This window comes from Haliotis cracherodii, unplaced genomic scaffold (genome assembly GCF_022045235.1).
Source record: "Haliotis cracherodii isolate W230 unplaced genomic scaffold, xgHalCrac1.p SCAF_3, whole genome shotgun sequence".
In the NCBI taxonomy this organism is placed as follows: Eukaryota; Metazoa; Mollusca; class Gastropoda; order Lepetellida; family Haliotidae; genus Haliotis; species Haliotis cracherodii.
Window position 1 is genome coordinate 60,520,103 of NW_027266286.1, and position 16,142 is coordinate 60,536,244.

Consider the following 16,142-nt stretch of genomic DNA (forward strand, 5'->3'; position numbering starts at 1 on the left):
TCCACTATCCTTATAATAATGGGGGCACGGGTGGCCCAGTTGTCTGAAGCGCCGCGATTTGCTGTGCAGAGTTGCGTCCCTTGGGCACGCCAGAAACCTATGATTGTGGGTTCGAATCCCGGTTCGCCCCGATTATGTTTCTAGGTTTGTCAGCACCATACCCGTGCTCGTGGGTTTCACCGAAGTGGTAAACGTCAGAGACCTGCATCACTTCGGGCTTTCCTCCAACATTAAGCTGACACGCCGCGATATAACTGGAATACTGTTAAAAGTGGCCAAAACGCAACTCACTCACTCACTTATAATAATAACATATAGCAAAACCCTTAAATTGGCAAATTTCTAATAGTCCCTATGATACCTTTACTATTGGGCAGTTTGGCAAGGATTATAGGACCAGTGCCAATTTCTATCGCTGCACTCTGGAATTCAGTTTCTATATATGAAACAATACATAAAAGGGGCATAGATGTTCTGGCCTTGGTATTTTGTAATGCCTACCTGCTTCTACCAAAAATTATGACTAGAACAGCTAAACCTAGCAAGTGTTGTTTTATAGATGGCTACATCAATACACTTGATTAGATGGTCAGAGCAACAGAGTCTGCCTTATTAAAAACAGGGCACAGAATTGTAAACCAAGCTCCACGATTATATGATAGACAAACATCATGGGCCTGTTGCACAAACTGTTTTAGCTCTCTAAGACAATCATAACTTTATTTGAAAACCAAGCTTCACGATTATATGATACACAAACTTCGTGGGCCTGTTGCACAAAGCTGTCTTAGCTCTCTAAGACAATCATAACTTTATTTGAAAACCAAGCTTCACGATTATATGATACACAAACTTCGTGGGCCTGTTGCACAAAGCTGTCTTAGCTCTCTAAGACAATCATAACTTTATTTGAAAACCAAGCTCCACGATGATATGATACACAAACTTCGTGGGCCTGTTGCACAAAGCTGTCTTAGCTCTCTAAGACAATCATAACTTTATTTGAAAACCAAGCTTCACGATTATATGATACACAAACATCGTGGCCCTGTTGCACAAAGCTGTCGTAGCTCTAAGACGATCATAACTACCACAGACTTACGACAGTCGTAGCGCTACGATCACTTAGTGGAACGAGACCCTGGTTTCCCACATACACTATCATCACGTCAGTTTGAAGTATCAATGTGACATCTACATCATTATAAAGTGGATGATAAACAACTTACTGTCCCTGGCACACGGTGTCCATCCTGACATGTTGAAATATACCCATCACCTGGACACCAAACTATGCATGCAATGTGACAGGCCTAGCACTACACAAGGTAAGTTCGGGGGATGTACCCCATGTGTGCATGGTCTGTGCAGGTCAGTGGTCAGAACCTTCTGCCTGATAAGCAGGTTGATAATAGGAGGCTGGCTTGTGGGGCTGTAAGCTGCTGGTCTGAAGGTCAAGGTCATGTACTGGTAGTAGCTGTGGGGTCAAAAACTTCTGTTTCTTGCACTGACAACACACATGGTAAGATTTGATAGGGATCTTTTATCAGAGCTTATAGGCATTTGGATCTCACCTGAGTGTCTTTTGATATCAAATACATCAATACTTGTAGATCAAAGTCGAAACATCCTTGGCAAGGCTTGGTGTTTTATTAGCTTCAATCCATGGGTGTTGATATCTGTGATATCAAGACACAAGGGTAACATGGGTACAATGTTTGAAGCCCATTTCTGGTGTCCCCTTCTGGGATATCGCTGGAATATTGCTAAAAGTGGCGTAATATCAAACTCACTCACTGTAATATGTACCACTCAACTTTTGCTGGGAATATTTTGAGTGTCCAGGTGTGGCCTGGTTGTGACGGATGGCTTGACTATGTCAGATAGTATTTGTTATTGCAATGGAAGTGATATCATTTTAATGCTTGCTTCTTTGTTGCTGCACTCAGTAATTTTTGTAAATAGTCAGATTTGGACCAGACAATCCAGTGAATGATATCATATGCATTTTGTAGACCCGTGAATACCAAGGGTAGAATAGGTTTTCAGCAACCCATTCTTGCCATAAGAGGCGACTATGCTTGTCGAAACGGGATCGGGTGGTCAGGCTCGCTGACTTGGTTGGTGCATGTCATCATATCCCAACTGCGCGGATCGATGCTCATGATGTCAATCACTGGATTGTCTGATCAAAACTCGATAAATTTATTTTATAAATAACCACCATCATATGAAAAAATATTGCCGAGTGTGGCATTAAATCACAAACAAACACAAAAAGTATTTTGTGCCAGATACTTTCAATTCCTGAAATCTGTGTAAGGTAAGCATGTTGATGTAATACAACACTGTTTGAGCATATACAGTGCCATGCTTTGGTCATACTGGTACGGGGCGGTGGGGTAGCCTCGTGGTTAAAGTGTTTGCAAATCATGCCGAGGACCCAGTTTCGATTCCCCACATGAGTATACTGTGTGAAGCCCATTTCTGGTGTCCCCTGCTGTGATATTGCTGGAATATTGCTAAAAGTGGCGTAAAACCCAACTCACTCATTCATGTCTGTTGGCTAATATTAGTGTTTCTTAAATCCAACTGAATAGCCACTGAAAACACTGAACGCATCAATGCCGCTTCACACAATATCTTTGCTAACATCAAGCAGTTCACATTTACTTTTTGTCATGGTAGAATGGACATGTTAAGAAAATGTTTTCAATGTAAGGCTAGGTCATTTGTAGATTTAACAGTGCTGAAACTGAAAACACAGTATGTCTGTCTCCTAAATAAATGTTAGGTCTTTGAAAGGCATTTACTCTGAAACGTTGTGTTCCTCATAATAAAGAAGTTAACATCCATAAATTCTCTTCCTTGAATAAATGTTATAAATGTGTATCAAATCTAGATGACAAAAATGACCTGTTACATGGTAAACTGCTGAACAGACTGAATGAAACAGGATATGATGTGATGTTCACTCAGTCTCTACTACCCAAAGATCACTATCTGTTTCTTAAAGGGTTGTATTGTCAACCGGGTATTGATAACAGGGTGAAGAATTTAGCAGTGGCCTGTTTACACCCAGTTGACATTGCTTGTATGTCTATCGATTACTCAACATTACAGTGGCAAGCCCTGATAAGCTAGAGCCCCCTGTTGTTGTCATAGGATGTGTGTATAACACAGGGCATGGGTGGTATATATATATGTGTGACACTGAGAGCTGAGATTCACCAGTCTTTATAAGGTTAGAATATGGGCATATGTTCCCCTCTTGCAATATACTGTGTGTCTAGTCATGCTAGTAGAGTAAATACTATTTGTCATGGTAAATTGTGATAAATCTTAGTCCTGCTTAGAACATTACTAATCTTAATCCACAAGGTCGAAAATCAGTTTGTACCATGTTGACATGAAATGTGTTTCATTGTGGCTACTAGTGGTCGTGCTTGTGTATGATTTGGATATGTACCAGCTGTTATTGTTAGACCTTGAGCATGTTGTGATGATGTAGTTGCGAGCAGAGGTGGAACACTGTTGACGATGCTGCTGGTTTCAGGCACACGATGTCCGGGATCACTCTGGACACGACGCGGGGGAAGAGGCAGTATGTGAAGGACTTCTGTGTGGCTACACCGGAGGAGTATGTGAAGCGCTTCGGGGGGAACCGAGTCATCAACAAGGTCAGTCTCATTGTTCGTTCTCTGTGGGAGGAATGGGTCTACACTCTGGGGCCGAAAAGGACACCATACCCCAAGCTTGTGACTGTGGAGATTCCGGGGCAGAATAGATCCCCATACCCCAAGCTTGTGACTGTGGAGATTCATGGGCAGAATAGGTCCCCATACCCCAAGCTTGTCTGACTTTGGAGATTCCGGGGCAGAATAGGTCCCCATACCCTAAGCTTGTCTGACTGGAGATTTTGGGGCAGAATAGGTCCCCATACCCCAAGCTTGTGACTGTGGAGCTTCCAGGGCAGAATAGGTCCCCATACCCCAAGCTTGACTGTGGAGATTCCAGGGCAGAAAAGGTCTCCAGACCCCAAGCTTGTGACTGTGGAGATTTCGGGGCAGAAAAGGTCCCTATACCCCAAGCTTGTGACTGTGGAGATTCCAGGGCAGAAAAGGTCCCCATACCCCAAGCTTGTGACTGTGGAGATTCTGGGGTAGAATAGGTCTCCATACCCCAAGCTTGTCTCACTGTGGAGATTCCGGGGCAGAAAAGGTCCCCATACCCCAAGCTTGTGACTGTGGAGATTCTGGGGTAGAATAGGTCTCCATACCCCAAGCTTGTCTCACTGTGGAGATTCTGGGGCAGAATAGGTCTCCATACCCCAAGCTTGTGACTGTGGAACTTCCGGGGCAGAATAGGTCCCCATACCCCAAGCTTGTGACTGTGGAGATTCCGGGGCAGAATAGGTCCCCATACCCCAAGCTTGTGACTGTGGAGATTCATGGGCAGAATAGGTCCCCATACCCCATGCTTGTGACTGAGTAGATTCCGGGGCAGAAAAGGTCCCCATACCCCAAGCTTGTGACTGTGGAGATTCCGGGGCAGAATAGGTCCCCATACCCCAAGCTTGTGACTGTGGAGATTCCGGGGCAGAATAGGTCCCCATACCCCAAGCTTGTGACTGTGGAGATTCATGGGCAGAATAGGTCCCCATACCCCATGCTTGTGACTGAGTAGATTCCGGGGCAGAAAAGGTCTCCATACCCCAAGCTTGTCTGACTGTGGAGATTCTGGGGAAGAATAGGTCCCCATACCCCAAGCTTGTGACTGTGGAGATTCCGGGGCAGAATAGGTCCCCATACCCTAAGCTTGTCTCACTGTGGAGATTCCGGGGCAGAATAGGTCCCCATACCCCATGCTTGTCTCTCTGTGGAGAATCTTGTTTCTGTTGAACGTTACTGCTTCTGCGTTGTGTATATTATGTCTGTTCTGCAGGTTCTGATTGCCAACAATGGTATTGCTGCCGTGAAGTGTATGCGGTCCGTGAGGAGATGGGCGTACGAGATGTTCCGGAATGAGCGGGCCATCCGCTTCGTTGTAATGGTCACACCAGAAGATCTCAAGGCTAATGCTGGTATACACACATCTGAGCTACCTATAACTCTTATAACCATGCTTTTGATTTGTAATCAAGATCTTACTTAGCATGTCATTTATGTCAGATAAGATTAGCGCTGCAACAATGCACTTTGTGACATTATGATACAGAATAACATGTTTTATTTTCGAACATGTTTCCTCTAAGCAGATGCATTCTTTCATCAGTGGGAATAAACAGGCCCATCTAAAATATGTTTCCATAATCATATGCAACAAACAATGTCGGATTAACGGGACTTGACTGTATTGCAGTTGTGAACCTTGTTATTCATTACACTTACATGTGATGCTAGATGCTTCAATCACCTTCCAAGGTTCCGAATCCAAGATTTAATTATGTCAGCACCATACCCATGCTCGTGGGCATCTAAAGACCTGCGTCGCGTCACTCTTACCTCCCACTGACCTGTAATTGAAATACATTTGAAAGCGGCATTATACCAAATTGACTCAATTGCTTACAGTAACAATTGACCGGTACGAACCTTCTTTTAGTCATTACACCTAGATATGATGCTTAAAGCTCATGAACCCTTCCAGAATACATCCGAATGGCTGACCAGTACATACCTGTACCTGGCGGCAGCAACAACAACAACTACGCCAACGTTGAACTCATCCTCGACATCTCGAAACGAACACAGGTCCAGGTGAGACAAGGACACCACTCTCATGGGCATTGATCAGAAATATTCCAATTAACAGCGATAGAAACAGACATTTTAAGTCCACTAGTAAATATAATGATGACATATAGCAGAACCCATCAATATGGCACATTTCTGCTTGTCCTTATTACAACTTAACTGTGCAGAGTTGTGTCCCTTTGGTCTGGTGGTAACCTCTCATCAAGTGTTTGAATCTGGGTTCATTCTGATCGTTTCTGGGTTTCTAAGCACCATACTCACGCCTGTTGGGTCCACCAATGTGGTACCGTATTCGACGTAATAAGCGCCCGGTGCGCTGTCAAAATTAGAAATAGGGGGCTCTTATTAGAATATTATTTTGGTGAAAAATAAACTGAGTTGAAAGATAAATTTCGTGGTTTATGCTGACAGCCTGAAATGTTTATGTACAACAGATATATTTTTCCAGAATTAAATTGCCCATGATAAAGGGTGCATATAACACATGAGTGCATATTATATGCGAATAAATGTCTTGTGTACATTGATCAATCGGAAGGGGTGCTAATTGGGATTGTTCACTAGCCAATATAGTAGCAACTATTGCCGTGGGCGCTTATTAGAGCGGGGCGCTTATCATGCCGAATACGGTTATTGTCTAAACCTGCATCAAATCAGGCTTTCCTCCAATATTACCCCGACACACTGTGATAAAACTGAATAATGTTGAAAGTGGCATTAGTAGCCATGATAAGCTGCAGTATTGCTGATGTGGTTTAAAGCAATGACACAAGCAACTTGTGAGAATGTCTACCATGATTGAACTTGACTGTATTATTGATGATGATCATGATAATAAGGTTTGAAACATTAAAACATGTTGTCATTAGTACATGGTAATCTTGTTCCTGCCAGTCAGTTTCATCAATGAAAAGTTGGATTAAGTTTGCCGACAAAGGAATGAATTATTATTATTATGATTGATTACTTTTCAATTATTTTAGTTCATTGAGAAGAGTTTTTGTTTGGTGATGAAATTTAGTATAATGTAGCAGCAAACTTATCCATCTTGAAGCTTGAACCAATTCCCCAAACAGTCTGATTGTACGAGTATTTTATACAGTATTTGAGAAATCCACTGATGCTCTCTTCCAGGCTGTGTGGGCAGGATGGGGACATGCCTCTGAAAATCCCAAGCTACCAGACTTACTACACAAGAATGGGATCACATTCATAGGTAAATTGGTCTGCTCGGTGTCGGGGGCTTCAGTTTGTCTGAATTGTGTTGGTAGTGCCTTACTGACAGTGAAATATTTTATGATACATTTGTCCATGTGAGATCCCTTTTCTGTGACAAGATGATTGTAGCAAAAGATGGATTAAGATTAATTTACTGAAACTACTGACCATATCGATGAATTGAGATTAATTTACAATTAATAGTGGGTTAATGTTTGTTAAATTGAAGTCTTTGGAATTAACTATGAAAATATACTGGCATTCTTAGTTTATGAGAAGCAAAGTACCAATATGAGGTCATAGTGCCAGGGCTTCTGAAGGGCTCACAAAGTTCATTCATCTTCTGTGAGGAGTGGTTTGGATTCAGTAGTGGGTAAAGCATTCCTTCATCCAACAGGTATTGTCTAAATCCAAACTGTATTGCATTACTTAAGGTAAATTGTAGTGGTCATATATGGACTGTTTATCATTAGCTCTTACAGTAGTCTGATTCAGGCTTGGAGCACTGACTTAAATTCATGCTGTCATTTTGCACAAATAACTGGCAATGAAATGTTTTTGCCTGTATTGTCCATATGAATGTATGTGTGTATGTGACAGGTCCCCCGGAGATGGCCATGTGGTCCCTGGGAGACAAGATTGCATCCTCCATCGTGGCCCAGACTGCTGGAGTGCCAACTCTTCCCTGGAGCGGCTCAGGTGGGTTCATCATCAACAATCTCAGCAAGCTGCACTTATACATCAACAATCCCAGCAGGTTGCATTTAGACATCACCAATCTCAGCAAGTTGCACTTAGACATCACCAATCTCAGCAAGTTGCACTTAGACATCACCAATCTCAGCAAGTTGCACTTAGACATCACCAATCTCAGCAAGTTGCACTTAGACATCACCAATCTCAGCAAGTTGCACATAGACATCAACAATCTCAGCAGGTTGCACTTAGACATCAACAATCTCAGCAAGCTGCACTTAGACTTCAACAATCTCAGCAAGCTGCACTTAGACATCAATGATCTCAGCAGGTTGCACTTAGACATCAACAATCTCTGCAGGTTGCACTTAGACATCAACAATCTCCGCTTCAACTAGGGGCTATAAGTCAGTGGCTTAGTCATTTAAAGTACGGACTAGTATTTTCTAAAAAAGAAAAATCTGGTAGACTAGTCAACCTACAGTATTTAGACCCTATCATAAGCAAGCAACTTATATTGGAATGAACACCAGACATATAAAAAGTGCCAGGTTCCCAGCATGTGAAGTTCAAACCCTCAAAGGCAGAACCAAAGTTGAACAAATATTATCTGCATCAATGGCGACAATTAAATACTTGAGAACATTTGTGTTTCATGCAGTATGATTTCTATAAATTAAAAGTTCATGTTTTTTTGTAACATTTCATCAAAAGAAATGAACATGTTGGAAAGAGTACATATGTCTTGAACAGGGCTAAATTTACTTAGAATAGACCCATGAACATGTATTATTTAGATGACTGATAAATATGCTCAAGTTGGTCCTAAAGGAATTGTGTATATGCCCTGGGACATGAATATTCTAAGATGCCAAGAGTGAGGTGTACCTGGGATTGACTCGGGGAACATCTGCAAAAACCAGACTAAAATAAAGGCAATGAAACCCTTTCCTTTTTCATAAAAACATTCTTTTTTACAGCAGAGTCCATTACATGATTCTGACTTTTTGATGAACATGTGTTTATGAATAACTATCAAATAGTGATAGTACCAAGTGTTCACGAAAATATGTCACCGGTCACAAACACATGCAAAGACAAGTTAATTGTTCACCTGAAAAACACACGGGAACATAAGTCAACATAGGGAATTGCATCAGACGTCAAAAGTCACTGGAATGGCCCATTCCACAAAGCCATCTTGGTGGTTAGCTGACCGTAACTCCAATACTTCATTAACATATACCAAAGAGAGCTGTAGCACCATTTTTGCATGGCGCTACGTGATTCTGATTTGTTGGCGTCTGCTCCTCCAGGTGTGAAGCTGAAGATGGGGGAGAAGGACAAGACCAAGTGGAAGCAGCTGGTTGTGCCCAACGACCTCTACAAGAAGGGCTGCACGCCAGACGTGGAGTCAGGGCTCAAGTCGGCCAATGACATTGGCTTCCCCGTCATGATCAAGGCTTCGGAAGGGGGTGGAGGCAAGGGCATCAGGAGAGCTGACAATGCAGATGACTTCCCCAATCTCTACAGACAGGTGAGGGGCACAGTCATCTAAAATGCTGCAATTCTGTGTGCAGCATTACCTCCTTTATTTCAGTTGTGTCAAAGCATGTCGTCTTATTGGGGGATTATGTCCGTTGTTTCGAGGAATGCCGGCTCATTTTCGGAGCTAAGCCCAAATTTGTTAGTTATGGACATGAACCAGTTTGGTATGTTGCTGGCAAACCAAGGATCATAATCTGGATGGAAGTGGGATTCAAACCATGATCTACTTTGAATTCACCTGTATTTGAAGGAATGATTTTACTGTACAGCAGATGGTTTAGTGACATTATTGACACCCAGAGCAAAACAGGACTCAAAAACTGCACTCTAAAATAATGCTGAAGTAGTGTACAGTCTACCTCCCAGTGAAGATGTAATCGGTTAAACTTAGCACTAGGTAGTTCTTTAGTGTATAAATGCAAAAAAAGGAGATTTGTGTTGGGGGTCAGACGTCAGACATAGTTGCCCAGATTATGTTTCTAAGTTTTGCTCATGGGTTTCACCTGCATCACTCCATGCTTTCCTCCCACATGAAGCTCACACACTGTGATATAACTGGCATAATGTTCAGTGTGGCGTTGAACCCAACTTACTCACTCACTATTGTTCATCCCTAACGTGTTGACTGCAGGTGCAAGCAGAGGTTCCGGGCTCCCCGATATTCATCATGAAGTTGGCGTCTGCTGCCCGGCACCTGGAGGTGCAGCTTCTGGCCGACAGCTATGGTAACGCCATCTCACTGTTCGGGCGGGACTGCTCCATACAGCGCAGGCACCAGAAGATCATCGAAGAAGCACCAGTCATCATTGCACAGTCTGGCATCTTTGAGAAGATGGAGAAGGTGAGTAGCAGTTGTCTAGTAGACTGTAAATGTTTTGTCACATGGTATGAATTTTAAAGTTAAGGGTACCATCTCATTGTTTAAGAATGCAGATGTTTTAGTCCTTGAAGGGATATGTATTCCAAAGATTAGCTGATGTGGTAGTAGTATAATCATCCTGTGGTGATTCAGGGTTAGAATTGGTCCCCAACAACCCATGCTCATCCACAGGACCATGTAACTAATTATAACAATAAAAAAATTAAAAAGTTGCAAAAAAAATCAGACAAGGCCAAAGATTTTTTGGGCAACTTTTTTTATTTTTATTGTTAAAATTAGTTACATGATCCTGTGGCTCATCATAAGAGGTCAGGCTTGGTGACTTGGTTGACTGAGTGTCGTACTCATCAGCATAGATCGTTGCTCACAATATCAATCACTAGATTGTCTGGTCCAGATGAATTACAAGCAGATGTCATATAGCTGAAATATTGATTGCGACTTTAACAACAAACAGATACGATTATTACGTTTATGCGATGCAGGCTGCTGTGACGCTGGCCAAGATGGTGGGGTATGTGAGCGCCGGCACCGTGGAGTACCTGTACAATGCAGAGCAGGATGAGTTCTTCTTCCTGGAGCTGAACCCCCGACTGCAGGTGGAGCATCCGTGCACCGAGATGGTGGCCGACATCAACCTCCCTGCCGCCCAGCTGCAGGTGAGTGTGTCCCGGGCTACTCAACGACCAGCACACATCATTATTTGGGACTATGGTCTGTGTGGCTATTCTTAAAGCGATTGTACGATTTACTCAGACTTACGTCAGTTGAGATCACTTTGTTTATAGGAGCCCCGTTCACAAAGTGATCTTAGAGCTAAGACGGTCATACTTCCCACACTTTAACATAGATCTATTACAGTCGTATTGCCAAGACTACACTAGTAATCTCCATGTTCACTATAATAAGCTATTCTAGCCGTTGATATGGTTATCCTAAAACTTCCTGCCATGGGTCAACCAAGTGAAAAACTATGAAATTCACGAAAATTAACCTTTAAGAAAGTTTTCATAATTCTGTGCAAAATTTGGTTGCAGAATTTACCAAAATTTACCACAGTATTATTGTTTTTGGGTGCGGAATACAGCTGGGACTGTTATATAGTTACCTGTATGTGATCCCCTGGTGTGTTTCTCTCTGTTAGGTTGCTATGGGTCTTCCGCTCCATCATATCAAAGACATCCGAGTTTTGTACGGTGAAGACCCATGGGGAGAGACGGCCATTGACTTTGACAAACCCCGAGCTAAACCCCACCCGAGGGGTCATGTGATTGCTGCTAGAATCACCAGCGAGAACCCCGACGAAGGCTTCAAGCCCAGCTCCGGCACCGTGCAGGAGCTGAACTTCCGCAGCAACAAAAACGTGTGGGGGTATTTCAGCGTGGCAGCGTCGGGCGGCCTTCATGAGTTTGCAGACTCCCAGTTCGGCCACTGCTTCTCTTGGGGAGAGGACCGGGAAGACGCCCGAGAGTGAGTACACAGAAACAATGGGCCATGTCAGCCACTGCGTGAATTTAGGAGCACAATAAGTCCCCAGCAGCCTCTGCTGTCGTAAGAGGCAATTAAATGGATCAGGTGGGCATCACTTCAGGTTTTTACCCCAATCAAACAATCACACTGTGATGTAACTGTAATACTGAAATCACCTTCAAAATCAACAGAAACCATAAATGCTGCTCAAAGCATTAAACTCATGTCTATAAACCTCCCTGTAAGGAATTCCACTTGATCCAGGTTCTGTCATTATCAGGGCGGTTGGGTAGCCTAGTGGTTAAAGCGTTCGCTCGTCATGCTGAAGACCAAGTTCGATTCCCGACATGGGTACAATGTGTGAAGCCCATTTCTGGTGTCCCCCGCCGTGATATTGCTGGAATATTGCTAAAAGCGGCGTAAAACCAAACTCACTCACTCACTCACTCACTCACTCACTCACTGTCATTATCATTCAATCTCCTTAAACCTAAGTCTAGTAAGCTATGCTGATATAAGTCCATACATATTACTTATAAGATGTACTGAAAATTATATAGAGGCAGGCTGGGCAAGTAGACTCATAAGGTTCTATCACTGACTGTAGGTGTTTAAACTTTAAAGTGATTGCAGCCTAAATTGTTTGTATGAAACCCGACCTTGACCTTGACCTTGACTTGTCCAGGAACCTGGTGGTGGCCTTGAAAGAGTTGTCTATCCGCGGAGACTTCCGCACCACGGTGGAGTACCTCATCAAGCTGCTGGAGACAGAGTCGTTCCAGGGCAACACCATCACCACAGCCTGGCTGGACAAACTCATCTCGGATAAGGTTCAGGCGGAGAAGCCGGACACCATGTTGGGGGTGATCTGTGGGGCACTGCACATTGCCGACCAGAGGATCCTGGGCAGCTTCCAGGACTTCCAGACTTCACTGGAGAGGTGCGTTGCTGGGGTTTGGGTTTCAAGACTGACAGTATAATTCCCCGTTCATCCTGTCTATAAGTCCTTCCATCTTGTATAATTCCCTTTTTCGTGAATATAATTCCATCCTTCTTGTATATAATTGCCCTCTTTCTGATACATCATCATGATAATAGTTCCCTTCATGGTAGGACTGCACAGTATTACCTGTATACCTGACTACTACAATACCCTTGTCAGACAATACGTATTGCAATAACAAAATTGTGTTCCGGTATATTGGTTTTAACCTCCCGTAAAGGGAATTCCCTTACTGGAGGATATTTTTTGTTTTGGGGGACAATTTCATGTGTCGTTTATTATCGTCTTTTTTACACAATTTCCGGTTTTCAAGTTGAATTTTGGTGAAGTATTTGTGATTAGGTAAGCCCTATTAAGAACTGCAAAGTTGCTATGTTGACTTTACCCCATTTCACCTCATCCACCAATTGACAATGTTGTAATTTCTGCTTTGAAGACCAACCGTTTCAAAATTTGTGAGAAAGAGGTTCGGTTGTTTGGATTCAAAATGCTCCAAACCAGATTTGCATACTCTTCGTCTACAGTGGAACTTGAAAGTTATTTTTCTGTTTTAGAGGCCAGATCTTGCCATCATCATCCTTGAAGAATATCGCTGATGTGGAGTTCATCATGGAGGGCATCAAGTACATCTTGCAGGTAGGTTCTGCTTCGTCGGCAATACTTCACAGGTTGTATACCGCACGTCGCTCGATCACCCGTGATGACATATGACCAGTATGCAGTGTTAGAGTGACGAGGGTTGTAGTCAGGCCGTATAGGACTCATGGATGTCAGATGAGCGAAGCTGTGCATGAAGTTGGGTGAAATCTGCTATGGCCTGATACTGTAGAGTAGAGTGAGTGAGTGAGTATGGTTTTACGCCGCTTTTAGCGATATTCCAGCAATATCACAGCGGGGACACCAGAAATGGGCTGCACACATTGTACCCATCTTGGGAATCGAACCCGGGTCTTTGGCGTGACGAGCGAACGCTTTAACCACTAGGCTACCCGACCGCCCCCTGTAGAGTAGAGGCAGCAAGACTGCACATAAGGCTGCCAACCCCCTTTTGGTACGTGGGATTCGGGGGTCCTCCAAGCAGGTAGTTGGGACTCAGCAGTGTGGCATAGGGGACGCAAAGAGAATCATATTTGGTTGGTAGATTCAATATTTAACAATAAATAATGGTGTACGCAAAAAGATCTTTTTATCCTTATTTTATTTTTTAATAATTTAACTTCAAATCCCAACCTTTTATGACCTAGGAATTTGTTCTGTAGGTTTTGGTTCAGCCTTTGAGTGTTATGTGTCGATTCCCAAATTGAAATAAACAGGTTAATCCAGAAATTTGTACGTTAAAGAAGTTAGCGTGAAACCAACAAACAACCAACAAGTGGTATACAATCAACAAATGTAGTGATAACAAGTCAATACAAATTACTGCGCAGTAATAACAATGGCAGTAAACAATGGAGTGGTAGTACAATATTCAATGGCAATAAATAATAATATGGCAGTCAGTATCAAATACAAAAATACAGTGGTGATGGCAAAAGACAGTGATAATAATATATATTCACCCAGCGGCGACAGTGGTCAAGCTTTCATGATGGGCTAGGCAGGGAATCAGGGATGATGAGCGATCCTCACATGAAAGCAGCTCTCGGCGAGATGAAATTGCATGTGTGATAAAATTTGTGTGAGATATGTAAACACACTCTTGTCCCACTCTATATATATATAACCTACCCAGCCACTGGAATGTTCTACACAGTGCTCTAACCAGTTGAGAGGTACCGTCCGACCTGTGAAAATCCAGGGTAGAATAGGTCTTCAGCAACCCATGCTTGCTGTAAAAGGCGACTATGATTGTCGTAAAAGGCGACTAATGGGATCAGGTGGTCAGACTCGCTGACTTGGCTGATGCATGTCATCGATCCCAATTGCGTAGATCAATACTCATGATGTCAATCAGTGGTTTGTCTGGTCCAGACTATTATTTACAGACCATCATCAGAAAAGATGCCCAACAAAATGGAGATTTGATGGTTACAATGTAACTTAGTGCTGTGTCATAGGACCTAAAAAAACAAGCACATTACCTTGATTTGGCTTTGAAAGATGCTGCAGGGAATGTTTCTGGCTGTAACAAACAATTAAATGTACTGTCTATAAACCTTCCTGTCTCCGTCTCAACTTCAATGTTTAGTGTTTGACCAATGTATGGACTGTTCTGTGTCCGCAGGTGATAAAGACGGGCATCAGCAGCTACTTCCTGTGCATGAACAACTCCGTCCTGGATGTCGAGGCGCATCGGTGAGAATAAGTTTTTTTTTAGATGTTATTTCTTATACCATTATGAACTTAATGTTAAATTATATATTTTAGTTTTTTACTTTTAAACCTTTTCAGTGACAGAAACTAATAGTTTAGTCTACTGTCCTTATAATGATAACATAGCAAAAAAAACAAAAAAAGGCAAATTTCTGCTAATCCTGATACCTTAACTATTGGGCAGTTTGGCAAGGAGTATGGGACTAGTGCCAATTTCTAATGTTGCTATTAAACCTTTATGTGTTGTCCTCTTGACTGAGGGTCACTGGTGGCCAAGTCTTCTATGGCACTGCAATTTGTGGTTCAAGGCGACATTAAACCCGAATCACATGCTCTTTTGCCCCCACCCCCCTTCCACTTCCAACACTTGTCTTGACAGAATGCATGACACCTTCCTGCGTTGTTTGTGTGTTTCAGTCTGTCTGACGGCGGTCTGCTTCTGTCTGTGGATGGGTCCAGCCACACAACATACATGAAGGACCAAGTCAACAGCTACCGTGTCACCATCGGCAACAAGACCTGCGTCCTGCACCGGGAGAACGACCCAACAGTGCTCAGGTCAGTGGAGAGGTGTTGAAGTCATCAGATTTGTACATTCTATGCTTACCAAGCTGACACATGGAATCATCAAATGACAACAAAAAAAATCAGTATTTTGTCAGTTTCTGGGATAAAACTTAAGTCACCGAAATGGTATCAGCTTTCATTGCAGAAATGTTAGTTGGTAATTCTATGAATATCACTGATGTTTTGTTCAACAACAACGATTTATACGGATCTTTATTTGCCGGTTTGAGAGGGACTGGCAGTCACCTGAATTACCAATCCAAGCCTAAATTTACCGGTAAAAAACTGGTAATTACCGGTAAACAGGAACACTGGTAGTAGTTCACTTTACAGGGCACACTCCTTGCATTTGTGTTAGTTTTGACCCGTCTAAGTGAAACCACCCCTGTGGTCAAGTGGATGCTTCTGCGCGGAGAGCAGAAGGGCGGTGGTTTGGTACCAAAAGACGTTAAATGCTGGAACTTGGTGTTGCTCAGCATTGAGGGGGAAAACAAGGACTGGTCGGCTCGGAGTCAGTATACTGTCAGAGTAGGGTATCCATGCTAAGCAGCAGCATGGTATCTCAGTGGGCTAGCATTATAAAACCGTTAGTCCAGAAATGAAATTAAAAATTACAGCCAGAACCTTCACAAATGAAGAAGGCAAACAGGGTCCAGGAGCTAAGATCAAGAGGGGTTATGTAGTGTATATA

At 42.9% G+C, this 16,142-nt stretch overlaps 1 protein-coding gene across 1 annotated transcript in view; it reads left to right on the top strand.

The window, feature by feature from the left end:
- The window catches only part of LOC139475181 (acetyl-CoA carboxylase-like), a 79,021-nt gene that overhangs the window by 18,559 nt on the left and 44,320 nt on the right, over positions 1-16,142 (top strand). The window contains exons 3-15 of the mRNA XM_071258437.1: positions 3,557-3,680; positions 4,945-5,083; positions 5,650-5,759; positions 6,891-6,972; positions 7,575-7,673; positions 8,987-9,207; positions 9,850-10,059; positions 10,584-10,757; positions 11,243-11,568; positions 12,254-12,508; positions 13,126-13,207; positions 14,796-14,866; positions 15,302-15,442. Coding sequence (XP_071114538.1) covers positions 3,557-3,680; positions 4,945-5,083; positions 5,650-5,759; positions 6,891-6,972; positions 7,575-7,673; positions 8,987-9,207; positions 9,850-10,059; positions 10,584-10,757; positions 11,243-11,568; positions 12,254-12,508; positions 13,126-13,207; positions 14,796-14,866; positions 15,302-15,442 — 2,034 coding nt within the window. The remainder of the gene's footprint in view (positions 1-3,556; positions 3,681-4,944; positions 5,084-5,649; positions 5,760-6,890; positions 6,973-7,574; positions 7,674-8,986; positions 9,208-9,849; positions 10,060-10,583; positions 10,758-11,242; positions 11,569-12,253; positions 12,509-13,125; positions 13,208-14,795; positions 14,867-15,301; positions 15,443-16,142) is intronic.